The sequence below is a fragment of the Diadema setosum genome, chromosome 20 (genome assembly GCF_964275005.1).
Source record: "Diadema setosum chromosome 20, eeDiaSeto1, whole genome shotgun sequence".
Classification (NCBI taxonomy): Eukaryota; Metazoa; Echinodermata; class Echinoidea; order Diadematoida; family Diadematidae; genus Diadema; species Diadema setosum.
Window position 1 is genome coordinate 32,226,993 of NC_092704.1, and position 15,218 is coordinate 32,242,210.

Genomic DNA, 15,218 nt, shown 5'->3' on the forward strand with positions numbered 1-15,218 from the left:
TGAGTTTGCCGTTCGGAGTGTATTCATTTTTTTTAATTGTTGCTCAATAAACAAATCTTATTTATTTGGCCCTAGAATACATCATGATAGGCGAAACATATTATTTGTGTACCAGTACATTACGCCGATATGAACATTTTAGGTTTTGACTTATAGAATATCAAGGTCCACATTAAAGGCATAATTTGCCATTTGCAAATGAAACAAAACTCCAGTATCAGTGCTTCAAAGTAGTTCTAAAATGTGAGTTAGGGATAGAAACATCCAATGCAAAAATATGAACCAGTATAATCAATGTTAAGTATTGTTGAATATATACTGTAAAAACATTGGTGTTAGATTTAACACCACAGGTGTTAAATCTAACACCGGTCAAACTTCAATAAAGGACCACACCCACAGGTGTTGAAAATGCACTGTGATGGTGTTGAAAAGTGTTCACCTGACACTTCGTGGTGTTAATTTGACACTGTACCTGGTGTTATTTTGACACTGTACTGGTGTTGATTAAAAAATGATACCACATGGTGTTGATTTGATATTTGTTGGTGTTAATATCAATGGTTTAACACCCGTCCAGCTTCAATAAGAGACCACACCAGCTGGTGTTACTGTGGTGTAAATTTATTTTCACATTTTTTCAAAAATCTAGTATTTTAATGTAAAATTCTCGATCGTCTTGTTTAAATTTAAAATCAACAAGAAGTGCAGTTACTAAGAAATTCTTCAAAAAACAGTTTAAAATTTGAAAATAACACCCGGAGGTGTAAATTTAACACCATAAATGAGCACCGAAAATTTAACACCAGCTCGGTGTTCACTATTTAACACCGGACTTTTTGCAGTGTAAAATGTGAACAATAGTTATGATATAAATGTTTCCTGATTAAACCGTCTACACTTATTGTTTAATAAGAAAAACAATGATATCTCCTAATATATCAGGCTTTATTGCAATAATTTTATATGGTAGGATGTTTTGTGAAACAACTGACCTACACATATGCATCAAAAGTTATATCTTGAACATTTTTGAAATTACTGCTCCTAAAGGTAAACAGGACCTTTGATTCCTACAGGAGGAGTGACGGGGGCAGTAATGATACGCTCACAATCACAAACATAATACTACAAATGTAGTACCTTTGAAAGCCAGTTTCCAGTCACAAGAGCACTGTGACGATGCATGAAGTGAACTACGAAAACAAACCATGTTGTTTTCTTTTCATGAGCTCTTTAGGACCTCAATACGAGTAATGACTACCATCAATAATGTGTCTAAATAATGAGGAATGATTTCAATTTAGAACATTCTTGCTTTAGGTATAAGCTCGAGTTCTCTGTAAAGCTGAAACATTATTTTGCTCTCTTGTAAGCTCCAGGGAGTTTGTTTGTTTGTTTGTTTGTTTGTTTGTTTGTTTTCCATCTGAGAAGATGCTTGGATAGCTATGCTAAGCTGGTCTTCCATGGAGTCCAGTTAGATGTAAAGCGTGACCATTTCACCGGGTTAAACATCCATCCTGCTCTTTGCGATGAATAAAATGAAGCCGAATTTTTTACGTGTATGAGATGTGACTCTCTCATACACGGGACCTCCATTTTATGTCCTATCCGAGGGACAGAATGTTTTGCCTCTTGCTAGAGGGGACGGTATGATTACACACAACATTGCTCAGTCCAGACTCGGGTTCGAACCCGGGTCGCTTGGGTCGGAGGCAGACGCGCTGCCGATTGAGCTAAACTCACCCTCTACACGTCTATCTTGTAATCATTAATTTAACAGAATATCGTAGACCATGACATTTGCTTCCCTCATAAATAGAGTAACGCCAGAAAATATGTAGTGTGAATTCAACATAACGAAAAAATAAAACGAATTCTGAAGTTGAAATCTCTCAGCAGCGAAATATAATCACTAGTCCTAACCAATTACAGGAATAAATTGCACATTCGGATCTTTTAATGCAGACTTTACTCGAGACATCCTGCATTTTGTTGCTGTTATTGTGTGTTTTGTTTTGTCTTGTCTGGTCCTGTTCTTACGTTTTACTTTCATTTGAACAAATCATAAATAATTGAAACTAAATTAATGATTTTAGGTCAGCTAAAAGTAAGGGACATCTCCTTTCTGGCTACTACCTACCATAGCATAATTGTTAACCTATGTACGTGTAATTGCCAATCTACATTTGTATTTTCCCTTTTCACTGTCTTACTGATATGTTTGTTTTGTAATAATATCTGAATATTGATGTATGTATATCTATTTCTAATTTGTTCCTTGCTTTGGTGAAATAAAGAAACTTGAAACTCACATATGGAGCACAAACCTGAAAAGATATTTAGAATAGTGCACAACTTAAAGATTGTTTTACAAATGTCATACTGTTTATTTTCTTTTTGGTATGCATAAAGAAGACAGCCTCCAGCTCTTCAAGATAGTATCATTTTGTGTGTAGTCATTTGGAAAAGATGATGTTATAGACGTAGACAACGCATAATATGATATAAATTAGTCCATGGGCCAGGCCAGATATTGGTACCACCTGAGATGGCAAAACCTTTTTGGTGTCTTTTTGTTTGTCGGGCATAGATATGCTTATCAAGCTATGATAGCATTTCCAAATGAGTAGCTTAGCCATGATAATAATAATAATAATAATAATAATAATAATAATAATAATAATAATAATAATAATAAATCATTTAGTAAGCGCAGAAACTATGTCTATATATTCTACTGCGCTTCAAGAGCTCTTAAATTCCTATGTTGCACAATACTGCATGGGAAGTACAAGAAGAAATAAGCCCATGCTAAAAAAAAAAAAAAAGTTTTCACTTTTGATTTAAAACTATTTAAAGTCTGACATTTCCGAATGTCTAATGGTAATCTATTCCATCAATAGATAATATAATAGGTAATAAAAGAATTTTTTAACCAATTTGGTCTCGTTGTTATATCCCTATACTTCTGAATCGAGACTGCTGTACAAAGAAGAGCACTGACGGTCTTCTGTATGTTCACAGGTGTTCTGTTGTAAACGCGGTGCGCTTAGTCTTTATTCAAGGCAGCGAAGGGAATATCCAAAGGTTATGATGTCCACAGCGCTTAGTCTTCATTCAAGACGGCGAATGGAATATCCAAAGCTTATGATACAGTGTATATCCCTTTATCTAAAAACAACAACAACAACAAAAGCAATTCCTCGTGAATCTTACCGTAATTTTCAATTATTCATCATTTTCCGGTGAAAACGCTTAGGTGAAAACGCTTATACCACACCAATGTCGCTTGATTTCCATCCAACAATGAAAGATAATGCAAAAACAATGTACCGGTACACTACAATACATTATGAAAAATAACATTGTAAATGAATAGAGTGATTTTTGCTTAAAACTGATGTATTTGTTGAGAGGGTAGTATAAAAACAGTAATCCCTTTTATTGGGAACTTTAGATATGATAACAAAACATTGTTCAAGATAAAGACTAAGCGCACCGCGTGACAGCTGTGGACATCATAACCGCGGCTCGGCCAAGCCTAGTCTAGCGGGCGACGTATTTTTAGCCTAAATCAGTGACTGGCAGTCAATAGAGGGCGCGACGATGTGGAAGTCAAGTTGACTAAAAATACGTCTAGTAAGAAACCTCCGAATAGAGGCGTGGAACCGGGTGTGGCAAGACAGTTGTCAGTCGTCAACTCTCGAAGTTTTATTGGCTGAGCATCGGATGTCAATCAAAACACGTCGCAGAGACCGAAGAAATGCTAGTCTATTCTCCTAGGTAACTACAGATTTCAAGAAAAACACAGTTTGCCTGTCTCTTTCAGCTTACTACAGTATTTTTTCACTCTTCTCCATTCTTTTTGAGGTGTACTACATCTTACCTTACTTCAAATAGAAAAGAATGATGGTAATCAGTGCAACTGACTTCAGTTGTAAATCTATGAGGGTTTTGCACGTGGAAACTACGCCTAAATTACTGCCGAATGCAAACCTTCAATTACTGGAGTAAAGTCTACTTGATATTTACTTTAATTGTACGTTTCGGAAATGTATTTAATATCACACACTCCCCTTTATTATTTTTAATCTTGAGTTACCACATATTTTGTATTGAACTTTGCATGATATTTGCTTAACATCAATAAAGCTACCGTCAAGACATCAATCTCTATATCGGAGCACAATAGACTTTAAACTGGCATTTTCTGTCGTGTTCACGCGTGATCACATTGTGACGGAATTACCCGTCCGCGGTAACATGGGCGTCCAAGGGGAAAACAAAGACGAGCTGCCACACAAAAAGATTCATGCAAAGCCAAAGGCACCAGTGAAATATGGTGCATTCTTTGCAATCATGAAATTACGAGATGCCATCTATGTGGTCCTGGCAACAAGTAATGATAAACCGATTTAATCTGATTCCCATTTCTTTACAAATGCAAATGAGGACATATTTCTGACCATTCCGAATGCATGCCAATGCAGAAAATTAAGCTAACCAATGTGGCTGATGCATACACACACACGCAAAGGAAGAAAAAAAAACACGACCTAGTTACGAAACTGAAGCATAACACGCACGATATGTGACCATGGCCAAAGCGCCGGAAAAGACAAGTGATGGTCATTTTTTTATCCAATTTCACGGTTGTCAAATCAAACATCCACGAATAATTTTTTTATACATGCTTATATAGTTGGTAGCTCATGGTAATTCCTATACCTTATTTTCCTGGTTTTCATATCTCAGAAAGTGCTTCGAGGGACGTTATACATTGGTTGAAAAGTTAAAGTTTTATTTCCAGGTGTACAGCAGGTCAACGTGGCATCACAAAGTATAGACATTAGGTAAATGTTTGGAAATGCGCGAGCGCCAGCAGTATCTATATATATAAAAGTCCCGAACTACTGCTGCTGCTGCTGCTGCTCGCTTTTGCTCGGTGCACTCAGGCGGAACGCCAAGGGCATTCATAGGTCATTGCATTGAAAAACTGCCTGTGTCGTTCCCACTAGGCAGGAGAGATGATGCGTGTACACTCGTGCGAATGTGCACTTAGTTGACTCAATACAGCACTAGTTTATGTCAATGTTATGAAAAGAAATAATAAACTGTGAAGGTATAATGAAAAAATATTATAATTCTGTGCATTTTATTCATAAATCATCTTCATTTCAACCTATCTGTAATCACATCTTACCCACTTGCAAATCGACGTCTCCATAGTGTCCTCGAGCCCCCAGAGATAGCGCTGGGACATTCCATTCAATGACGGGGTTTTTATTTTGCAACGTTATCAACTAACTCTCATGTAAGCAAGTTCTTGCTATGGCTAATCTATTCTATAATGTATCATAATCTATCTATGCTTAGATAGCCTAATTCAAATTTGCAGAGACATAGAAAAAGATTTGTTTTACAATCGTGATACGTTCAACTACTCATTTACCCTGTGCTGGAATCCGCATGTCTGCTCTGCCACGTGTTATCGCTATCGCTCAAACTTCGATCGCGATGGCTTGTGTGTAGTGTAGGGGAAGCATGGGGCTGAAAAAACACGCAGCACGTGGCATGGTACAAACAAATCGGACATAAGAAGTCGTACATTCAAGAGCTAAAACAGACAAATAGCGACAAATAGCGAAATCAATGTCCACTGAAAAGGTCTTGACACTGTAATGTATGTTCCAAAATCATGTTTGCCTTAGTTTTGAGAGGATTTTCAAGGTTTTCCTCGCTCCAGATCAGGAATGAGATAGCTGAACTACGTACTCATACAACGTGTACTGTAACATGTGCAATGGGTAATGTGACTGCTGCATGCATCGAGTGCGACAAGAACGCTAGGAATGCACCAGCTACGCGGTGTGCTGCAAATTCTTGAGGCGAAATTAGACTTCATTGTTCAGCCCGTCTAGTATTTATATTTTCATAATAATTCTAATTCTTCATAAAATCACGATTAAAATACTTGATATATTCGTTATATATTTTAGAAGCGTAATATGAAATATTTGGGGGGTTTTTTCAGTCCGAGAGAAAAAGACTTTTGAATAAAAAAGTAATAATAAACAAAAATTCTTAACTCAAGTCTAAATTCCATGCGCCTTCTTGCAGTTCCCCGCAGTTGCCCATGGATACGATGCATAAGTAATCAACTGTTTACAGAAGGCGTTTTCACATCAGCCCGATAAAAATTCAAGCTCGAGATATTTTTTTATTCCCCAAGTCAGAAAATAGCGCGCTATTTCGAAACATCGGGCTGATGTGAAAACGCCTAGAGTCGTACCTACCCTACTGCTCCTGTTAGATTGTAATTGAGAGCGATTGTGATTTTATCGGTGGTGTTTAGTTTTATAACCCTAGCCAATTAAAAAAAAGACAAATTCAAATATCAAATGGTGTGACAGTTTTAGTCAGAATTCCCTATCGATATCACTTGTTGCTACGATAGTTTTCAGATTTCCTTTGCTTCATTATCGAAGCTGTGGGACGTTTGAAAGAACTGCTTCACAAGAAATCACCTTTGGTTTATCATTTATTTTCACAAATAAGAATTTTTATCACTTACATATTTCTTTTATTAGTTTAATGTCATAATATTTCATGATGGTATGTGTTCTGTCTTTACATGGCAAGATGGGATTTTTTTGTTCCATCCAGGGTCAAAGAAGAAAGTGACAGCAAGGAAACAAAAAGGATAGGGAGGAAATGAAGAGGACAGAATGAAATACCTGCTTAGCAGGCTCTTTTTTTTTTTTATTGATTTAACACAATGGTGAACGCAGTACATCAGATTATAAGTACAATTCTAAATAATTTATTAGTTGAAAAATTAGCGAAGAAAACGGGATTTCATCAAGTTCTAAATGAAAACTAAATAAATTAGCATCGCCATTTAGATCTAATATTCACTACAGAATAGACCTAATGCAAACTTATTGTCAAGCTTTTGGTTGAGTTTCTTTAGAGACACACATTTTGGTAGCACTAAATCCGAGTGAACAAGCAAAATGAAAAAAAAAATGATAAAATGCAGGTCTCTAGACCATTCCTGTCTGTGCACGAGCGAGCATCAGCACCGTTTCAGTGTCACTCTCGTCATCGGCCTAGGCTACTCGTGTCATGTCGTACTCGCCATCAACGTCATGCTCATGGTCACACGAAATAAATTGCATCATAAGGGTTCGTACATCAACATCACCAGAATCATGGACATTGTCATCATCATCACTATCATCTCAACCACAGCAAATCCCTGAATATCACTCCCATCATCATCATTCTCTTCACTCTCACAAAACACATCAGCAAACGAGACCTAGCTAGACATTTTGTTATACACAAAAATGAAACGGAGGTGGAAAACAAGTAATGAATACACGAAGACTATCGACAGTGGTATTTTACCGTAGAAAAAGATACACAGAACATCTTGCACCGGAAAAAAAAATAAATAAATCGAGGTAAAAAACTACGATGAGGAAAACTAGGGTGAAAACCCGATGCCTGGAAGACGAACGATGAAAACACTTTACGGTAAAAATGCTAACTCGAAAACAAACGAGTGGGTACCATACAAAGAACGATGTTCTCGCACACACGTAGATAATCTACGTCGTGTTCAATCAAAAAACTCAACAAACACTAGAACAAAAACTCACCTCTAAATTGTTGCAAACGAGATAATCACTTAAAATAATGAACAAAACACTCTCAGAAGTACGATTGTACTCTGAGAATAAAAGATATAGAATGATACGAAAGCAAAAGAGAAAAAAGAGGGAGAAATGGACGGGAAACCTAGAGAAGTTACGCAACACTCACTAACGTAGATGGAATTCGACACGCACAGCTAGGTAATCAGGGGGGCATTTCATGAAGGAACATGACGGATAAAATGTCCGACAAGTCAATTATATCCAACAAGTTCAGAGAAATCAGCCAATCAGACGAAAGAATTTCTCAAAACTTGTCGGATATAATTGACTTGTCAGATATTTTATCTGACAAGTTCCTTCATGAGATGCCCCCCTGATATCCACGCACTCTCTGAGGAGATCGATCGATATCACGATACCGCGCGTAAGAAATCACTGCAGTTGCTGGGGCAACAAAGATGTATGCGCGCTGTAAACATTACTTTCTCAGCAGGCTCGAACCCCTGGTAGGTGTTTTGGCCAATAAGAGACATTCTAAAATACATTTCTTTGCTTGTAATAACTTTTCTGAGTCCATGAAGGATCTCTGTGATTGGCTAAAATTATTCTACAGCTCCTTGGCTAAGTCTGAGGTCGTAGGACGCCCTCTTTTGGTCATAAATAATGCACCCCACGCTGGATGTTTCAGATTTTCGCGAAAAACTGTTCGGTTTTCACCACAATTTGCTTGGTTGTGGTGGCCCTGCCAAGTTTCCAGCGTACTGAACACATTCCCGGTCATAAATTTTTGTTTAGTGTGCTTAAAACAATTTTAAGCGGCATGACGGTATTCGGGCCCCTGACGAGGTGCGGGCACCTCGCTATACTTGACAAGGATCCAGGACAACTCGCCCTCGAGACAGGTCGCCCCGAAGACAGCCCGCCCTCGTTTTTCGAGGGCGAGTTGTCTTAGGTCCGAGGGTGAGTTGTCTCAAGTGGCGAAGGAATATAGATACATCTACCCCGAATGTTTGATTTAATTTCAGACAAAATAAAAGCTGCTTAAAATGATTTTGCATTTATCTGCCTAAATCAAATTCAAGAATGCATACAGTTTCTATCTTCTATGATTAAAATCATTCTTAAAATGAAAATTATGGCATTTTGTTATCCCATTTTCTTAGCCCTGAGATCGCTAGAATTGCCGAATTGTCCATGCCCAATTTGAGCTCGCCCCCTGAATCTTCTCGGCAAACTGCAGTAAATTTTTTGACTTTGAATTCACCTCTTAGACTTCATTTATGATTCAGGTTTGTATTATTGATTAATGATGCTAGATAGTATGTTAGATTTGATTAATATTTCACTGTCTTCGTTTATTCAGCAAAAGAAGAAGAAGATACGATCTCGCCCTCGCCTCTTTTTCTCCCGCTGGCGCGGAATGCCTTGTAGGCTGCATGCTGCATTGTGTTCCTGTTAACTGGAGCACAATACAGCCCACAATGCACGCCGGGCTAGCCGAAGAAAAAGAGGCGAGGGCGAGATCGACTTGTACTTCTTCTGCTGAATAAACGATGACAGTGAAATATACACCGAATTCATTCTACTATCTAGCATCATTAATCAATAAAACAAACCTGAATCATAAATGAAGTCTAGGAGGTGCATTCAAAATCGAAAAATTTACTGCAGTTTGCCGATGAGAATCAGGGGGCGAGCTCAGATCGGACATGGACGATTCGGTAATTCTTGCGATCTCAGGGCTGGGAAAATGCGATAACAAAATGCCATAATTTTCATTTTAAAAATGATTTTGATCGGAGAAAATAGAAACTGTCTGCATTCTTAAATTCAATTTAGGCAGATAATTGCAAAATCATTCTAAGCAGCTTTTATTTTGTCTGAAATTAAATCAAACATTCGGGGTATATTCCTTCGCCACTTGAGACAACTCACCCTCGGACCCAAGACAACTCGAGGGCGAGCTGTCTTCGGGGCGACTTGTCTCGAGGGCGAGTTGTCTGGCGCCCCTTGACAAGGGACGCCGAGGCAGCTAGTTTTGTATATTTTTGTTGAAAGTGTCAAATATGACTAGGAAGTATAGGCGTAAATGGGTAAAGCATACTCTTTAAATATGGATGCACCTCGAGTGAGCATGAGGACATCTGAATTGGAATTTTCAAAATTGTTACTCTTAATGCAGTGACGAACGATTTCAGATAGAAGCTTCGCTAGCATGTGGAGATTCACCATTCTCACTCCATAGAAGATGTCAAACACGATACCGCTTTTACGCTTCGCGAAAGACCCTGTTATCTCTTTTATCAGCACACTGTAATAGTTTTCAAGCTTTATCCATCATGATTTTCTGCATCTATTCAACCAAATATCTGTATAAATAACTTGCGTTAGTGGCTAGCGCACGAAAGCCAGAATTTTCATTGCTTTGATATACGTTTGCCTGAAAAAAAAGACACTTTTCACAGTGTCCAATTCAGCTGACAAAGAAAGTGACTCTGTTCGTATAGCGAAACATGGAAATGCGATCCTCTATCAGATTCTGTCCAGCGACACATATATCACCAGTCATGATGGAAGTGCCTCAATAGAGTAATAACTTATCGAATAATAGGGTATGAAGTGAAACCTTGCATTCTATATGTGTGCGAATAGACCGACAACTTATTTCAACGACTACTAGTAGGCCCTACTGTAAAACATGCTGTCATAAAACGTCAAGAGTCGTTTAATGACTATGGAGAAATAGCGTCAACGATTTATATGATCATGGTGAAAATGACTTAAATCTATGATGATTATTATGATATATCAATTTGGGAGATGAATATATTTGTAATTTATGGATAAATGATGGAATTTTGTGACAGAGGCGCTGAAACGCTTTCTGTATTGCCCTTCTTTTGAGAAAATAAGGTTGCCTGTGACAAGTACTTTTACCACCATAACGTGCAAGACGAATGGGTCAGTATAATAATAATAGGACAACAGTTTAATCATCCATACAACAAATATTTTATCTCAAATGGCCATGATATAGTCGAGATAGCATTTACATTAGAAAGCAAAGGGGATTAAAGTTATGTTGGCTTTGAGAAAAGCATAATCTATGTCTGGTTGCTTGTTTGTGCGTTGATGTCCAGAAGCATAAGATGGGGATTTTTACTGCGATCAAATAGATGATTATATATAGAGATAGATAGATAGATAGATAGATAGATAGATAGATAGATAGATAGACAGATAGATGGGTATATATATATATTTAGATTGATAAATGGATATATAGATAAATAAACAGATTATTTAAGTAAATAACCAAAAACCTCATTCATGTGGACGCTGCCAGTTAATTGGCGTTGATTTGTTTTCATCGCTGTTAGAGTTGTGACAATAACTCGACTTTCAAAGGTCTAACATTCTTACCAGCACAAGTCGGAGACGTTCCCCCATTGGACCATGAACCAGAGCTCAAACAGGTCCACGACTGTGAGCTGGAACCTTCGAGAGTGTACCCCTGGTTACAGGAGAGAGTGCACCTGCTATTGTAGTAGCGGCCGCCTGTACAGCTTTTTCTTCCATTTGATGGGGCACTCAACGACGGACAGGTCACTCCTAGAGTGATGCAGAATGGCAAGAGTAATATGGTAGGTGTCACTTTCAATGCATTTGACTGTTTTTATCTGCACAATAGATTTTCAGCTACTTCGGATCCAGCCTTCTCAGCGGGTGCTGTTCGTTATTCCGAAGGTTCGCTATTCCGAAAGTTCATTATTCCGAAGGGTCGTTAATCCGAAACACACAAATTCCCTATACCTAGAGGTTCGTTAATCCGAACATTTGTGGCGTTGTTCCAAAGGTTCGTTACTCCGAAGATTCGTTAATCCGAATATGAAATTCGGAAAAATGAACCTACGGAATAACGAATCTTCGGACTAAAGTGTTTTCGGAATAACGAACTTTCCAAATAACGAGCTATAGCCTTCTCAGCATGTATGCAGCATGCCATCAGGTATCATCTGAAGAGCGCGTTTAGCGTAGAAAAAACGAAGGATGAAGAAGAATCAAATCCATATCCACAATTTTGTCTTGAATGTTTCATCTCTTCAAAAAATGGGTAAAATATTTGCTGCAATAATTGCAGTCTTATTCTACATTATGTATTTGGCAAATTAAATGGTAATTAAAATTATGCTTGCTGTCTTGCAAGCCAGTCCGATTATTTTCATCATCAAAAAGGTGCGCTTCCACAGTGATTTCTGAAGCTTCCCTTCTGCACTTACCAATCAAAAGATGGTGTAATAATTATTATGCTAGTGGTCTTGTTGAGATTGCTGCAAGTGGACTTTAGAAGTTAGAACTTCATGCATCATTGTGCTCTATTCTGAATAATTGGCACTTTCTGTAATTTTCAGGTACCCTGTGAAACTCATTCAGAATTCAATATCTCATCACATTAGTTATGCTAAATCATTTGATCTGCTTTAGATGCAAGGACTTAAAAGAGCATTACTTGATTCGTCAATGTACCGTAAATGATGGGTAGGGCTAGTTTCACCTCTGACACTGTTACTCCTTCAGAATGTATACTTAGAATTAATTAATAACCACAAGATCTCTTCAAAGAACTGGTATTATTCTAATTAGACTGGAATAACATTGATATTGTAAATCATTATTTGCAGACATTACTTCGAATTGCATCACGGAGAATTAAGCTGGCATTTATACATCTTACTTTAGATTAACTTTAACTTTTGCTAGCAAACAACTTATCATAGCTGTCTTACATTCGAGTCAGTTCAAGCAATTCAATGGTGCTATTTCAATACTTAACATAATATCTACGGACACATTTTGGTATAGTTCATAAAGGTCATGCACATGTGAAAGACTAAAAAGGATCACAGGCATTAAAATTGATATGCATACCCACCGAATCTTCGGTCCGGTAACTCTGTATAAACACTTTGCACCACTCTATAATTCCTCGCAAACAATTATGGACGCGTTGTTACCAGCATGTAAACGTGACACGTTGTGACTTTGGAGGCAAGCAAACATTGGCCGTCTGCTCTGGGTCTTGTTTGTTCTTGTATTTGTTTTGTTTTGTTTTTTTTTTGTTTTTTTTTTTGTTTTTTATGTATTCATTTATTTATTCATTTATTTATTTATCTTTATTTACTTATTTATTTATATATATTTTTTTTCTTTGGGGGGGGGATGATATTGGCCTAACAGATATTTCTCTTCTCCTTACGGGCACAGTAGGGGGCTGATCCTGACCAGACACCTGAGTTGCCTGTTCGCCGACAGGTTCTAGACGAGGATCCGCCGCTAACGTAGTAGCCAGTAGAGCAGGAGTACCTGCAGGTCGAACCTACATACCGAACGTTTGAACAGCCTACACTCCCGTGAGATGGTCCCGACAGAGAGGAACAACGAATCACTGTTGGAGAAACAAGTGAAAGAAGGCAACATATTATTCAAGTTGCATATGGTTGAAAAAAACATAATTAATTGGGCCTTCTCTGACTCACTGTATTTCTTGAAAAGGAATGTAGGCTGTACGGCCTACTTTCGAATTTGTTCATCCACGGATCTATTTTTTTCCTTTCCAAACGACTGTCTGCTACAAATCATTCAAATTAAGGTCATTGGAGTTGTCTTTACCACTTCGAAGATATAAATTGATTTCGAATTATCATTTGATATAGGGCAAAAGACTATAGGCAAAAGACTATAGGGCATACTTAAAAACTAGAAATGTCGCTTTGGCGACTGGTACTTGCCTCCGCCATAATGCATGATTTTCCCAGTAGGTCTAGATAGTACATGTGGACAATGTGTGATTACATTTTCACAAAATTGGCAAAATATTGAAATGACAAGTTTGTCACAAATGTGTTGAATGTTCACCTTTCTTGACCTAGGTTTAATTGGATGAATAGGAGAGCATGTATCTAGGGATTTAAGGACTTTAACTCGACTTTGACCCATTCATACATTTAGGCATTGAGTAATTTTCAAGGTACAGGTGTGGAGAAAAAGTGCAATTTTTGAATTGAATAGTAAATTGTTACCATTTTCATCTGGCCATTGACCCTAAAATTCATAAGATAATCACTTTCAGGTAGAACAAGCATAATATGTACTAAGTTTCAAGATAACTTGAGCCACTTCCGAGATATGGAGGAAAAAGTTAGTTCAGCACTTTCACTTGATCTTTGACCTTTTGACCTTTGAGGCAAAAAAAGAAGAAAAAAAAAAAACTTTCCAGAGAATTTCTATTAGGTTACACATGTATGCATACACCAAGTGCAAAAAAAAAAATAACCCTGCTGGCATTGCATGATAGGAGGGAAATAGTAAAGTTTTGAAGTGTTGCACTTGACCTTTGACCCCTGACCTTTGACCCCATGAACCCTACATTCTCTAGATAATCACATCCAGTCAGTATATGTATATACTATGTTCCATGAAGATACCTTGAACAATTTTCCAAGGTATGTAGAAAAAAAAAGTTTTAATAATTTTACTTGACCTTTTGACCTTTGACCTTTGACCTCATGACCCAAACTTTCACCAGAGAATCTTAATTGGGTAATACATGTATACACTAAGTTTCAAGAAAATATCTTCAGGCATTCAATAGATATGGTGGAAATAGTGAAATTTTATGTATTTGACCCTGACCTTTTGACCTTTGACCTTTGACCTCATGACCCAAACTTTCACCAGAGAATCTTAATTGGGTAATACATGTATACACTAAGTTTCAAGAAAATATCTTCAGGCATTCAATAGATGATTATGGTGGAAATAGTGAAATTTTATGTATTTGACCTTGACCTTTTGACCTTTGACCTTGAGCATGTGCACCCAAAAGTTGATAGGCACAACTTCACCCCCTAATACACATACATGCCAAGTTTCATTAGGATACCTCAACGGGTTTTGATAGTTACCTTGTCCACAAAATTCATCACGGACGGACGGAAGGACGGACGGACGGACGGAAGGACGGACGGACGGAAGGACGGACGGACGGAAGGACGGACGGACGGACGGACGGACGGACGGACAACCCGAAAACATAATGCCTCCGGCACCACTTCGTGGCGGAGGCATAAAAATACACACACGCATGTGATTGCCTTTTGTCATCTTGATTCTTTGATTTAAATTGATCTTTGACCCTACCTTCCCTGATTTGAAATGAACGGGTTGACAAGTCGACTGCTTCATTTAGACTGCACTGTTTTCAGAGTAGCAAGAAACAAGTGACTATCAGTGACGGGGATAGGATCTCACTTACCAACCACCACAAATGTTATCGTGCAGGTTGCGTAGTTCCCTGCACTGTCGGTAGCACGATACCGGACCGTGTGCGATCCCTCATGGAAATAAGAACCCGGACTTCCACCTGACACTCGGCTGTCGTTGGAATAAAGTTATGAGTTTGCCGTTCGGAGTGTATTCATTTTTTTTAATTGTTGCTCAATAAACAAATCTTATTTATTTGGCCCTAGAATACATCATGATAGGCGAAAC

The 15,218-nt window shown here is 37.9% G+C and overlaps 1 protein-coding gene across 1 annotated transcript in view; it reads right to left on the minus strand.

Annotated features, from left to right (window-relative positions):
• Nucleotides 1–14,831, minus strand: part of LOC140243612 (sushi, von Willebrand factor type A, EGF and pentraxin domain-containing protein 1-like) — an 80,804-nt gene extending 65,973 nt beyond the window's left edge. Inside the window, exons 1-3 of the mRNA XM_072323278.1 lie at nt 14,822–14,831; nt 12,925–13,113; nt 11,091–11,279 (exon numbers count right to left, since the gene is read on the minus strand). Coding sequence (XP_072179379.1) covers nt 11,091–11,279; nt 12,925–13,113; nt 14,822–14,831 — 388 coding nt within the window. The remainder of the gene's footprint in view (nt 1–11,090; nt 11,280–12,924; nt 13,114–14,821) is intronic.
• Nucleotides 14,832–15,218: the final 387 nt, after the last annotated feature.